Below are 14320 nucleotides of genomic sequence, written 5' to 3'. Positions count from 1 at the left end.
AAGATAATATGTTTTGTCTCAAAATTAGCTCAGTTGTGTTACAAAGTAACTTTTGAATTCATGTTTTTCAACAATAATAAGCATTAGTGGTTCTTGAATTATTTTTACCTTTAGAACATATAGTGGATTATTTTCAACAGTAGATCCAATTTTAATACGAGAGACCATTTCAGGATGCTTATCCATCATCTTTTCAGTCCAAGCCACAATCTTAAGAGCAAAACCAATTTTGAGAAATTAGAATAAAGGAAAAAAATGACAACAAATATTAGGATAACTTTAAAAAAAGGTTGAGGTATTTTATACTGTACCTTTTCCCAGTTATTGTATTTTGCATAGCTGTGCCTGCCTGGGATATCTTCTTTAACATCAAACTGTTTCTCAATCTCTTCTTGTAGATCATGAATCAAGATTCTGTTTGACAGGGGAATGACAAAATACACGTTTTATCATGAGAAAGGAAAACACAGTTATCTTTCATTTGCAGAAAATTTCTCTTCCTTCTCTGGTATCTTTAATCAAGTTTGCTATGTTTCTTCATTATTCTCCTCTAGCCATCTCCTTTAGACATGTCATGTGTCTGGCTTCTGGTCTCCCCATTTATCTACAGCTGTGCTGTCCAGTGTGATAGTCTCTAGCCCCAAGTGCCTACAGAACATGTGAAGTAGGGCTTGTCCAGGAGTAGATTGCTGTATATGTAAAATATATACCAGATTTCGAAGATGGTAGTAAAGTCATATATATTATCTCACCAATAAGTTTTATATTATTGTGTAGAAATAATATTTGAAATATATTGGTTTTAATAAAATGTACTGTTAATTTTACCTGTTGCTTTTTACTTTTTTAATGTGGCTACTAGAATATTTAAAAATATGCTTGTGACTTATATTGTACTGCTATGGTACTCCCCATCCTTCTCCAAAACACACATACATCTACATCCACATTAACACAGGCAAACAAGGATACTTTCATGCACACATCTACAGACCATACCTTATAATTTCACACCTTGAGATCTGGGAGAAACTTGAATAATAATAATAATAATAATAATAGTAAGCAGGTACCTAGCACTTAACCTGTGCCAGGCATTGCTCTGACCTCCTTATGTACCTTATTAATTTAATCTTCACATGAGATTATTATGCTTATTGTACAGGTGAGAATAATGAGGTACAAAGTGTTGAAACAACTTGTCTATAGTTACGGATCTAGAAAATGGCTAAGATGATTTGGAGGGGGTAAAATAAGAGATGGGAAAAGATCACTGGGAGACTAACATTGGGGGTCAAGAAGCTTACACCTCATCATTTCCTATTTTTATCTCTTTCTGAGCCATCTCATATCATCATTTTATGGGGTCTCATGGCTGTAAGGGTCACCTGATGGTCACTCATACTTGAATCCCCAGGTCTGGCCTCTCCCCTGAACTCTGGGCTTACACATCCAACTGCCTACCTGACGTTTTCACTTGGATTCAGATATCCATATTTTTAATACAGGCCAGGTACAGCTTTACATACAGTATTTAACTAACCTTGTCAGTATTACCATTTTACAGCTGGGGAAGTTAGTGCTCAGACGTTTAAATACTCACAGTTTATATATGGTAGAGTTGGGTATTTGAATACAAACTGCCTCATTTCAAGATTTATTTGTTTTAAAAATGTCATCTTCATCAAATATGCAAGTATTTTATTTATTTTGTCTGTTTGAAAATTTTTTTATTTGCTTTATTAATCTGTTTTCTTATGCCTTAAGAGAAACCAAATCATATTTAATTATAGTAAAATTTAATACTGGATAATATATCTTATTCTTTTTTTCCAAAAATTTTGAGTAATTTCACCTATTTTAAATAAATGTCTTAGCTGGGTATGGTGGTCCACACCTGTAATCCCAGCACTTTGGGAGGCTGCAGGCAGATCATATGAGGCCAGGAGTTTGAGACCAGCCTGGGCAATGTGGTGAAACTGTTTCTTTACTAAAATTACAAAAGTTAGTCAGGCGTGGTAGCAGGCACCTGTAGTCGCAGCTACTCAAGTGGCTGATGCATAAGAATTGCTTGAACCCAGGAGGTGGAGGTTGCAGTGAGCTGAGATTATGCCACTGAACCTGGGCAACAGAGAGAGACTCTGTATCAAAAAAAAAAAGTCATATCAGAATCATTTTAGAAATTATTAGAATCATCAGAAAAAATTGGATTTTGATAGACATATTAAATTATGAATAAATATAATTTTATTAATAATGGATCATAATATAGTTGTATCTTTTTTATTCTTTAGTAAAGTGTTATACATTTTGATTACCTATTTATATATATATAGCTTTTACCAGTTTTGTAAGTGGCTTTTTTTTCACTGCTTTTTTGAATTGGTTATGACAGTGTTCATATATTAAAAAAACAATTACTTTGATTACACTTAGCTATTTTATTAGATTAAAAATATCTTTTTACTTTAAAGAATTTTAATTATGTCTTTAGGGTATTTTCTGTGTTATTTCTTCTGCCAATATCTATACTTTCTAATTTTCTTAACAACTATTTCTTTTTTTTCTTGCTTTGCATTGGCCAAACTCTCTGAACTATGATAAATAACAGTAGCCATAGAGGGCATTCTTTTTTGTCTGCCTTTTACAGGAAAACTAACGTTTTACTGTTAAGAATGATGTTGAATGTCACTTTGAGATTAATATGACAGTATCAATTTATATGATCAAATTATTGTCCATTGATGTATGGTTGCATTAAAACCTATTATTAGATTCCTTAATATGTTAAATATTATTTTACAGCTGTAGGAGATTTATAAACACCCCCATAAAAAACCTTGTCTTATTTTAGATATTGTTCTAAAAATCTTGTTGAATCTAGAAGCAATACATTGAATGTAGGGAAAATGACTTGCTGAAAGCAAGCAGTGAGCTCACTCTTATCAACAGGTGATAGCTGACAGCAAAAAGAAAAAAAAAAGAAAAGTAAAATAACTCCCTAGACAGAAGGACTTAGGAAACACGGATCAGTGGTCTCATCATAGCACAGTATGAAAGTTTATATTGATAATGACAATCCTTTACTCAAATGTAAACCATATTCAATATACTCTATTTTGCAGGGCAGAAAATTTTTGTTTATAATGGAAATGTTTTAATAAAAATATTAAAAAGAAAGGATTTCTTGAAGTTGTACTTATCCAAACAATTTTCTGTTTTGGCTTATCTCATTTCTCATTGAGTCTATATAAAAAAAGGCGTTACCCACCTTTTGGTAATGAAATGCACATGTATTTTTCTGCCGTTAGCATTGAGTCCTGTATGCACGAAGATGTCTGTTTTCTAACATTCATTCTAATCTTTGAGACAATATCATGTACTTTTTCCATCACCATAAATCTTATCAAATAAGGAAGCAGTGAGTGACCTGTGTTCAGACCTTCTTGGGTTCCAAGCTCAGTTCGGCTACATAATGCTAAATATGATCTTGGGCAGTTTAGTTACCCTCTGAACCTCAGTTTTCCAACTTTTACAATTGTGGTGACCAAGCTCGTGGTGAGAATGAAATGAAGTAAAACCTAAGTTCTTGGTGGCCTTAGGTTCCCAATGAACTTCAGAATAATAATGAAGTTGGTCACAGAATCGACAATCATTTTATAGACATAACATTTTTTTTTTTTGAGACGGAGTTTCTCTCCCCCTTACCCAGGCTGGAGTGCAATGGCGCTATCTCGGCTCATCGCAGCCTCCGCCTCCTGGGTTCAGGCAATTCTCCTGCCTCCCAGCCTCCCGAGTAGCTGGGATTACAGGCACGCCCCACCATGCCCAGCTAGTTTTTTGTATTTTTAGTAGAGACGGGGTTTCGCCATGTTGACCAGGATGGTCTCGATCTCTTGACCTGGTGATCCACCCGCCTCGGCCTCCCAAAGTGCTGGGATTACAGGCGTGAGCCACCGCGCCCGGCCTGACATAACATTTTTAAAGCAGGCTTTGATGCTATGTAGATGTTTGACTCTTTGATTTCTTCAATTTCTTGTAATAATGAGCTATGACACTGACACTGCTGAGCTCCACTCTACTTGTTGGTTTCTCCTTGCTGATTGACTGATCTGAGTTTTGATGTGGAACGCAAATGCTGTATTCCCCTAATTAGAGTTTATTTAGCACATGGGACCAAGTGCTGCTCATGAATTTTGATTCCTAATAGCAGCACTGACAAGCACATCATTATGCACATTATATCTAACTCACTGTATGCTTTGCTTTTGACTTATGATGAATCTAGGATTTCTGAGAAAATAAACGCGTGACAGCGATTTTGGAATCAGGTGGAGAGTGTTGCAGTGAAACTCACACAAAGCTGGAGAAGGTTTGAAATTATATTTTGGGTGGTCATTACGGGCATAATTAATTGCTTTAAGCTCTAGAGAGGGCACACGGCTTTTGCTCCACTTGCATTAATAGAAGTAGAGGAACCAAGCAGAAGAGAAATTTTATGGTTCCAGAGGTTGATTTGTAACATAAGGCAGTATTAATTAGTCACAGGAAGCTTGTATCTAAGAATATTTTTAGACTTACACATATCAATTTAACTCTTGTGATAACAGCAGAAAAAAAATTAGTGTGAGTTGAAGTACAACTTTTCCACAAATGATGCAGCTGCATCAGAACATCAGAACGGTGCCAGATTGTTGCTGATAGGGGCTAGAAATTAAGCCTAAGGCTGGAAATTAAGAACTGGGGCCAGCTGTTATTTTCACGAGCCCTTCCACTAACCGGCAGCCAGGCATAAACAGATGAAACCAAATTACTTTTTCTCAAATATTATTTAGTGCTCCAAAATTTGCTTAATTTTTTTAAGAAAATTTCTAAATTTAGGTGAAAGGCTAAATAATTATCACTGGGGGTTGAGTAAGACAAATGGTTAATGTTTCCTGAAACTTTCTTATGAGCCAGGCGCTTTTCTCGGTACTGTATTTACATTTTATCATTCGACATGATTAATTGGGTACCATTATCACTCCTTGTTTTTATGAAGGTATGGTCAATTTCCAAAATTGACACAACTGTTGAAATGCAGAAGTTGGGATTTGAACCTAGAGGGTCTGATGTCAGCACCCTAGCTGTGAGCCATTGTACAACAATGCCTTCATCACGAGAGTAAAATCCTGGGTATTGCCATTAGGCCTGTACTCTCCTTAGTCTTCAGAGGCTTGTGTAGGGTTGGCCCAATCAACCAACTCTCTTGGAAGTCTGTCTCCCAAGTTTAGGGAGTAAGTAAGAGGTTCAGAGAAGAGATGAGATAAATTCTACTTTGACAGTTTCAAAGGTCCCATCCTTTGCTGCTTTTAGAAAGCAACAAAGAAGGACTGGAGAACTGTAGACCAATGTATGTGACTGTCATAGGCTCTGGGGTGTGTGTGTGTGTGTGTGTGTGCACATGCACTGGGGAAAGATGTTTCAGGAAGGTAGAGTCACTGTTAGGTTGTCTTATAAAAGGGACTGGATTCTCCTGATGCCCACATTACACCAGGATATGGGGGTATTCAAAAAGCATGGTTTAAGGTTTCCATAAGATTCAATATCCTCCTGGTAACTCCCTAATTTGGTTACCACACATCAGACTCTACACTTACTTACCTGGATTTCCCAACGTTTGAGCAATACTACTCATTTATTCACTGCGAGGAAAGTGGAGTATCTGGTGATAGCCTCTAGTTATTCCCAATTGCAGTATGTGTGTGCGTGTGCGTGCGCGCGCACGTGTGTATGTGCATTTGTAAAGGACCAGGCAAAGAGCAACTTTATGATCCCAGTCAATCTTCATGAAACCCCTATGAAATCGTTTCAATTACTATTCCCATTTTATAGATGATGTATGAGGTAAAGCAAAGTTAAATAAATTGCCAATGTGAAATACCTAATGCATATCTTGAATGGGACTGGACGCAGACAGCCTTGCTTCAGAACTCACTTTCCTACACTCCACACTCCTGTTTGTCACATGACCAATTGTAACTTCAACATTTGCAGCATGCTGTAGCATGTAGCATGTTATAGTATAACATGCATGTTATACACTTAGGTAAGTAGTAGTAAAAATGTGAAACAGAAGAAAAAAATGAATGGAATGACACATTAGAATGATTTATTTGATTGGAACACTTGCTAGGACTCTGTATATCCGTGGAATATGAATTTGTATCTGACTGAACATTATTATTATTAGGCAGTTAGGCATTAATATGAGGTGTTGATTATCGCTGTATCAGTTTGACATATATCTCTTTTGCATTTCTCCCATAATCTTATATGGATCCTAATAAGATTTTACTTAATTGTACCATTTGAGTTTTATTATTATCTTAATAATTATTTTCTGAGTTATCTTTCATTAACAACTCTTTATTTTCTAATTTTAACTTTTGATCAAAGAAGAGACAATGTTAAAAATTGATTATCTAAAATGTGAGCAATGTTAAAAACACTGGAGTTTTTAACTGCTGAATACAAGAACAGTGTCTGCCCCAGAGGCTCAGTCCAATGGATGTGCTTTCCCTTTGATATTTGTTCGCCAGTCTGTTTGGGTTTGTTAGTATATTCATGTTGTTTGTTTTTTGAATTTGGCCTTTTATGATTTTGTAAATAAAAAAGGAAACAAATATGTTACTTTAAAATAAAATCTGGCATAGGAATTTAATTTTCTAAAAATTAAAAACATCACACAGATGTTTTAAACTAAATAGTGGTTGATATGCACTATCTAATGAAGGGTGTCTAAGTAAATCATTGTGTCAAACCAGCCTCTTAATATGGTTTAATTCAGTCTGATGCCTGCGTCGGACCAGATGTTTCTGCTCTTAGAACTCTTTTCTGTTACTGACTGACACCAAGTAACACATATAATTAATATGCAAATAAAATTATGTGTATAATTAGTACTTGGAGACAAGATCTTAAATAGTTTTTGTCTGCATATATCATTTTACATATTTATATTTCTGAGGAAGGTAACTAATTATGTGGTTTTCCCATAACTGTTGCTGATTTGGGTTACTTTCTAGAATTCATGTCTTAATTTGATAAAAGCAATTTTTGTACGTCATTTAACACTTTGGTTCTTGATGTAAATAGCAAGGAACTCCTTTGTCATAAGATAAAGTGAAAAACACACTAATTTGAGACTCTGGATTTAGACCTCTAGTTGAATCAGAATCATTTCAGGCTAGGAGAGGCCTAGAGGGCCACAGAAGAAGAAAGGCTGTTGTGAGCTATTTCATAAATCGAAAGGATGCTAGCTGCCTGCCTAGGTGTCTTACAGTGATTTCCACCACTATCCATGCTCATGCCAAGCAACTAGCTTTTCTAGATACATTTTCTACATTGTAACTGCATTACAGGGCTATTAAGGAAAACATAATACCTAATTTTTTACCTTACTGTTCAAGCCAAATTATATAAAACGTGGCCAGACCACTACTTGATTTTAGCTTGGGCTGAATGCTTTGTAAGAATTAGTTTATCATAGGAATCCAGACCAGGTCCATATTATTGAAGTAAAGTGAAGAGTATAATAACTTAGGCACATATACTAGAAAGCTGACAATGAAGTGAATCAAGAGGCACAGTGACCAGGGGTTATTTAAGATAGAAGGTTGATTTCTCTTAGATGAAGAGTCAAGACGTTATCTGAACCTTAATGTGTCTAATTTTAATGATGCAATTTATAAAAACACAGCAAAAACCCATATCAGTATATTAATTTAAAAGGGTTAAAAGCTGGTATCAATTAATTTTGAATTATATATTTTCAATTTGTTAACTTTTATATTTATACCATAACCTTCTTGAAACAGTGACAAAACCAAAAAACAGTGATCAGTAACCATCACAAATAATAGAATGCTGCCTTTAAAGCCATGAATAAGAATGCTTTTGCTTACTTGTCTTATGCATGTGATTTTTAAATTTCAATTGAGTTTATATTTATTTGAAATATTATTACAATATCATAAATACAATCAAGTCATAGTAACTCCTGATTGCAACATAACATTACTGACATCAGTAGGATCTTTCTTTATCTCAGCCAGAAGACCCTTTGAGTTAAACCACCAAGTCAGGTAATGGAGGTATAAAATGGTAATTAAAAAAAAAAAAAAAAAAAAAGGGAATTACTGTTTAGCAGTGTTTTGACAATGAGGGTCTCCTTAAAGGGGAATCCTGGCATGACATGGCTTTGGGAAGTTAAAATTGGACTCCTTATTACCTCAAACTATGACATGTTTGAAAATATAAAAACACATTTTATTTTCTAAATTGCGCATTGATTTACGATGTTCGTTGCTGGGATCCCTTCTCATTCATTGCCCAGGTCTCAGACTGTGCATGTCCCATGGTTGGTACCTGATACATTCAAATTTTCTCTTATTTCTCTGTGGGGCCAGAATGACTAATTTCTGCATCTTTATCTATTTGAGATTCTTTTTTCTTTGATTTAAACCCTATTCTACTGCTTTGCTTGTGCTTTCTCTGAGCAAGATTTTTTTCATAATTATTTATTATATATTTTTAATTGCTGCATCTCTGACATACCAAGTACTTGTTCTTTTTTTTTTTTTGCCTTTATGTACCAGGAAAATTCAGATACATAAAAGGAGGCCAGCACCAGTAGCTCATGAGCTCCGGGCTGGTTACCTGTCAGTAGTGATGATGTGTGGCTAAAGCATTCGTGCCTGCTCATGTGAGCTCTGTGCTTATGAGGGGCCGATTTTGGAGATGGTGGAATAGGTAATTGTTACTCTTATAGATAAAAGCAAATGTAAGATGGAAGTTGAGCTCCCAAGTTTGATCCTAACACCTCCATAAACCGGCTTTGATAATGTGGTAATGTGCTTGGAAGTAACTGTGTATTTCCAAAAATGTATCTTACAGAGAGAGCTTGCATTTTTGGGGGGGGGCAATTAAAAATAGTTCTATTGTAATAGTTTCCTCTATTTCAGGGCTCCCAAAACTTTAAATATCCAACAAATTTCAATATTTGCAAAGGACTTACTCATAGTGCATATTATTTTGGTCCAAGGCAGACTGGATGGTTTGGGATTCCTTCTCACTAACTCGGAAATCCACTGTCATATTAGCAGCTACATGGTGGGTGGCACTTGGATACCAGAAGTCAAGCTGCGGAGATAAGTACAATGTTAGTAAGAGTTTATTTGCTTACCCAACACATATTTATTAAGAAATGATCATGTCTCAGATACCATGAAAGGAATTTGGGGCTCAGCATGACCCTTCTTTTAATAAGTTTATGGAATTTTTGCAAATATATTTAAGAACTGTTGAATATTAGGGAGGAAGAAAGAAACCTTCCCAGTGCCTGATCACTTTATTTATTTATTTATTTATTTTTAGGACATCAGGCCTATCAAGGCAAAAAGGATGGGCAGCTCTTTTGGTTAATTTTTCCCCCACAGTTTTGGGGTTGAATAGGATCACAATTCATCTAGCCACAGAATCTGGCTTCAATTGGAAATTTAGATTAAATATCTGGTTAGTTAGTCTTCAAAACCTGTTGTCCCTATAAACTCTGGAAATCCTGAAAGTCTTATATCCAACAGTTGGCATAGTCTCCCAGCAATGTCATTTTTCTAGCAATATGTTCTTGGGCAAGTTACAATGATTCTTTAAATTTTAGTCTTCTCTCCTAAAATAATGGTGCAAATGAGAGTCCACTGGAAAGTGCTGGGAAGATTGTGAAATAGGTCCGTGGTCTGGGGCATGAAGACATTTAACAGGTGCAGTTTCCCCCCACCCCCGCCTTTCTCTTCCTCTAGCTGACAATTTCAAAATTTTGTATATGAGCTCAAAAGTATAGCATTCAGATCAAAATAACTTTGAAAAGATTCCAGTTCTTGTGGTTCTTCAAAATCATACTCAACCGTGAAACTAAATGAAGTACAAGACCCCAGCCTGGGAAATGTGAAGGAAAACCTCAGTTTCCACCCTCACTTGTGCATGTGTCCAGGTTTGCCCAGCTCTTTCTTAGTTGAATCCTCCTCTCCCTCTAGGTCAATCAGTTATGTGACAATATGAGGCTGCCATGAACCAACCAATGTTTGTTTATTTTGATCAAAAAGCTACAGAATGAGTTGGACATAGGAGAGATGTAGTGTGATGCAAAGGCAAGTTAGGCAGAGCCATCTGACCACAACAGACATTCCTCTGTTCCAGCAGGGTAATGTGCAGCAAGAGTTTAGAGCTCAGTGAACTTTCATTTATGAAGCACGAGGCACAGAGCTAGGTGCCATAGTCGTAGAGACCAGTAAGGGACTTATGGAAAGTGAAAGGTTTGGTATGGAACACAGAGCCATCCATGTATGTTTCCAACATGTTAACCAATGCCGGAGGAAGGAACCGGGTGTTTCAGGAACACAAGGAACAGCCAAAGCTGTATAATGAGAATTGAAGAGATTTCCTGCAGGAGATACTGCCTGAGTTGGATCTTGAGAAATAAGTAGGACTTACCCAGGTCAAAAGGGAAAGAAACACATTCCTTACAAGAAAAGTTGTACAGGGCCATGGTGGGTGAGTTTTTCGTGTTTATGGGGCTTGAAGGATGAGGAAGAAGGTGGAGGGGCAAGATATTGAAGACGCCAGTAGTTTGGCAGATCATAAAAGGCTTTGAATGCTATACTAATATCAATAGAAAATGCTTCTGGCTGGGCATGGTGTCTCATGCCTGTAATCCCACCACTTTGGGAGGCCGAGGCGGGTGTATCACTTGAGGTCGGGAGTTTGAGGACCAGCTGGCCACATGGCAAAACACTGTCTTTACTAAAAACACAAAAATTAGCTGGGCATGGTGGTGGGCACCTGTAATCCCAGCTACTAGGGAGGCTGAGGCAGGTGAATCACTTGAACCTGGGAGTTGGACGCTGTAGAGATCTTGCCACTGCGCTCCAGCCTGGGTGACAGAGTGAGACTGTCTCAAAACAAAAATAAAAACCAACAAACCAACAAACAAAAAATGCTTCTATGGTGCTTAATATGGTAGGCTTGCTTCTGAGTGCTATCCAAAGCTTACTTAGTTTTCGTAGCAACTCTAGGAAGTGGGTATGATTATTATCCCCATTTTATAGAAGAGGGAATTGAGACCCAGAGATGTTGAGTAACTTGCCTAAGGCTATGGAGCTAGTGTAGAGCTGGGATTTGAATGTAAGCATTTGACTTTGAAGAAGATGCTTTTTCCATATGAGACTGCCTCTCAGTAATGACCCTCAAATGGAGGAATGCAATTTTAGAGTGAGCAATCAGGTTGCAATGCAGAGTTGGCTTTGTGGGAGGCAAGACTAGAACCCTGATTGTTAGTTAAGGGACTATGGAAATTGTCCTTGCAAGAGGTAGAGTGCACATGAACTTGGTAGTGACAGTGGAATGGAGGGCAATGTGTGGATTTGAGAAAGAGTTGGGAGTTAGAATAGGCAGAGCCTTTGATTGATTTGATGTAGAGATAACAGTGCGTGTGACTGGAATAAACTGTAGACCCAATTCTGGGTTTAAATCTGATATGTAATCTTGGTCATTTAATTTGTTGTCTTTGCACTTGAGTTCTTCTGTTTCAAATGAGTTATATTATGACCCTGACATTGAGAAGCTGTTGGAGAATTTGAAATGACATATGTAAGCTGCTGGCACAGTGTGCCTTGTATTCAGGAGCAGCTGAATACATGATAAAATTATTTTAGACTATTGGGTTTTAAAGGATTGATCTAACTTGAAAAGTTTTACTTAAAAATATACCTGTTCTTGGAAAGGGGTCACATCTCGATATTAGCCAGTGCCTCAACATTTTTAGTTAGTCTTCTAACAGAAGTTATGGCACCAGAGGGGATGAGGGTGGGAGTGGGGAGAATGGAGAGGAAAAGGGCACCAGCAGGAGAGAGAAAGATGCCTTGATAAGGAAGCCAAGAACAGCTCCTGATTTCACCATTTTACCTTGGAAAAGCTGGTGTTTGGAAAGCTTTTGGGAGGAAAAATGAAAGTGGTAGTCTTGGAAACCAAAACCAAAACTGAGACAGGTGAAGTATTGGCCATTGGCTGAATTATCCAGATAGCTCCTGCTTTCCCCTTTATGTTCAATAGTCTTTTGTAGCCCCGTGGGCATAAACAGTAAAATAAGAGCATCTTTTAGATAACAGTAAGAAAAGATAAAATATCCCTTTAAATGCTTACCTCATTGGCTTTCGCCAAGTCCTTGATAATGTCTGCTTGTTTTTCATCCTGGGGCTTCACGCGGAACACCTTCTCCCTTTACAGAGGCAAATGAAAAAAAAAAGTGAACTGTAAAGAAACAACCCTTAATTCTCTTCCCACACAGAGACTGGAACACAAGAAGTAAGATTTACCTGTCAAAGCGGACAGGAGCAATTGCAAGAGTGGTTGCAATCAAACTCATGGGCAGGATGAGCTTCATAGTTCTTCTTTGCCTACCTTGAGACCCTCTGGAAGTTTTATGCCTCAGCCCTTATCTTGATGAGCAACTAATTTCCTCTCAGGGTTCTGTTGCACAAGCTGTTCCCCTTCTTCCCCTACAACAGACTTCTTTTTTTTTTTTTCAGCTGGGGAGGGAAAAAACATTAACCCACTAAGCCCATGCTACTGATTCACCTTTTGCAATAGGAAATATCCATTTTACAGATACAGGACAGGAAGCAAATGACTTTAGCAAATAACTTGCCCAAGGTAACAGAGAAAATATGTTCACAGAGCTGGGATTTACCAGTTTTGTCTGTTCTAAAATATTGCTCTACTATTCTGCTTGAATTGAATGATGAAAGAAATCAGTTTTAAAATTTGCACTAGGAGACTAAGATGAATTTGGGTATCTGGCCACAAAACCTTGGTGACTGGTTCGTAATAATGTAAAATATATTTTTGAAGTTAGATTGTAAGTTGTGAAATTAAAAAAAATTAAATTACAAAATATTAGGAATGTACTAAAAATGCTGTAAGTACTATGGCAAACGTTGAAGTGTTCACCATTTAGATTTTACAAAGGTAACACTTTGGTTATCTCTTGGTAAAGAAGTAAACTCTCAAGACCTAAAGCACTACCCTAACTCTTCGCCCTTCTCTTCTCTCTGTACTAAGAGATGACCCCTATTTCTAAGATAACTGGAGGACTCCTTGAGAGCAAGAAAATATCTGTGCTGTAATGTTGATTAATTGGACACTGCCTTCAGAGCCTGGATGCTGTACATGCAGCAGATTTTTAAACTTTTTTTATTTAAGGCGAATTCTTTCATATGGAAAGAGCTAGTACAATCACATATCTGAAAGGAGAAGCAGTAGGTACTGAGCCAGGGGGAAAAGGTGAGGGTGGGTGTGCCAGCACTGGCCTGGTGAGTCCTCAATTCCTTTTCCCATCCAAGGTAAATTTCCCGAAATAACGTATAAACAGGCTGCACATTACACCTCTAACCATCGTCTGCCCTTTCAAATATCTGATCTACATGAAAAGACAGAGGAAAGGCCAAAACATAAAAAAAAGGAAGCAAAAACAAAATGTAATTCTCTCAAGAACTAAACAAAACAACCCCCAAATCCTTTTTTACTACACAAGGCATGAGGTCAAAAGCTTAAGAGTACAGTATCCCCTTTAGTCCATGGGAGAAAGGTGTCCACACAGAACCTTAGCAGGAATTTCCACTCTGAGGCTTCAGAATATGCTGAAGATGGGGCTGTGGGGGTGCCACTACCATCCTGGAGGCCGCCAACTGGCGTGGAGAATCGGTGAACAGCAGAGTCTCTCGTGCTCAAAGACCACCAGCCAAATATGCACTGGTGGCCCAGGTGGAGCATGGCTGGGTGATAGTGTGCATCTCAGCACTGAGCCACTCCTGTCCTGCTTAGGTCCATCACGTTTCAGAAGAAAGTTGGTTTTCTGGAAGCCTACATTTCCCATTCATCACAGAACACAACAGAGCACACACACTCTGGTATCCTTGGTCTTCGAAGGCCATTTTCAAAAAACCCTCTAACCCAGGCTTGCTCTGCAAGAAGTGAAAATGGACAAATGAAGAGTTGAGGGGCAGCCTGCAGCTACTTGGCAGAGGGGAACCAAATGGCAGGGAGGAGGCTCCACCAGAGCTGCCACTCTGCTGCAGCAGACCAGGCCAAAGCATGGCCCTGCACCTGTGTGCACTTAGCTTCCAGAAGGCATCACTGATCCCAAAGGCAGATCCAGAAGATGGGAGGGCGACAGTACTGATGTCAATGTTTAGCAAGGTACCCCAGTGTCCCTAGAAGTGGCTGG

The 14320-nt window shown here is 37.8% G+C and overlaps 1 protein-coding gene across 1 annotated transcript in view; it reads right to left on the bottom strand.

Annotated features, from left to right (window-relative positions):
* CPA3 (carboxypeptidase A3) overlaps positions 1-12525 on the bottom strand; it is a 30651-nt gene extending 18126 nt beyond the window's left edge. The window contains exons 1-5 of the mRNA XM_017523802.2: positions 12411-12525; positions 12238-12313; positions 9059-9183; positions 312-414; positions 109-210 (exon numbers count right to left, since the gene is read on the bottom strand). Of these exons, the coding sequence (XP_017379291.1) occupies positions 109-210; positions 312-414; positions 9059-9183; positions 12238-12313; positions 12411-12478 (474 nt within the window). The 5' untranslated portion in view covers positions 12479-12525. The remainder of the gene's footprint in view (positions 1-108; positions 211-311; positions 415-9058; positions 9184-12237; positions 12314-12410) is intronic.
* Between the last annotated feature and the right edge of the window lie 1795 nt (positions 12526-14320).

The sequence above is a fragment of the Cebus imitator genome, unplaced genomic scaffold (assembly GCF_001604975.1).
Source record: "Cebus imitator isolate Cc_AM_T3 unplaced genomic scaffold, Cebus_imitator-1.0 Scaffold30, whole genome shotgun sequence".
Taxonomy (NCBI): domain Eukaryota; kingdom Metazoa; phylum Chordata; class Mammalia; order Primates; family Cebidae; genus Cebus; species Cebus imitator.
Note: the sequence above shows the minus strand (reverse complement) of the source record. Positions and strands in the feature narration are given on the sequence as shown.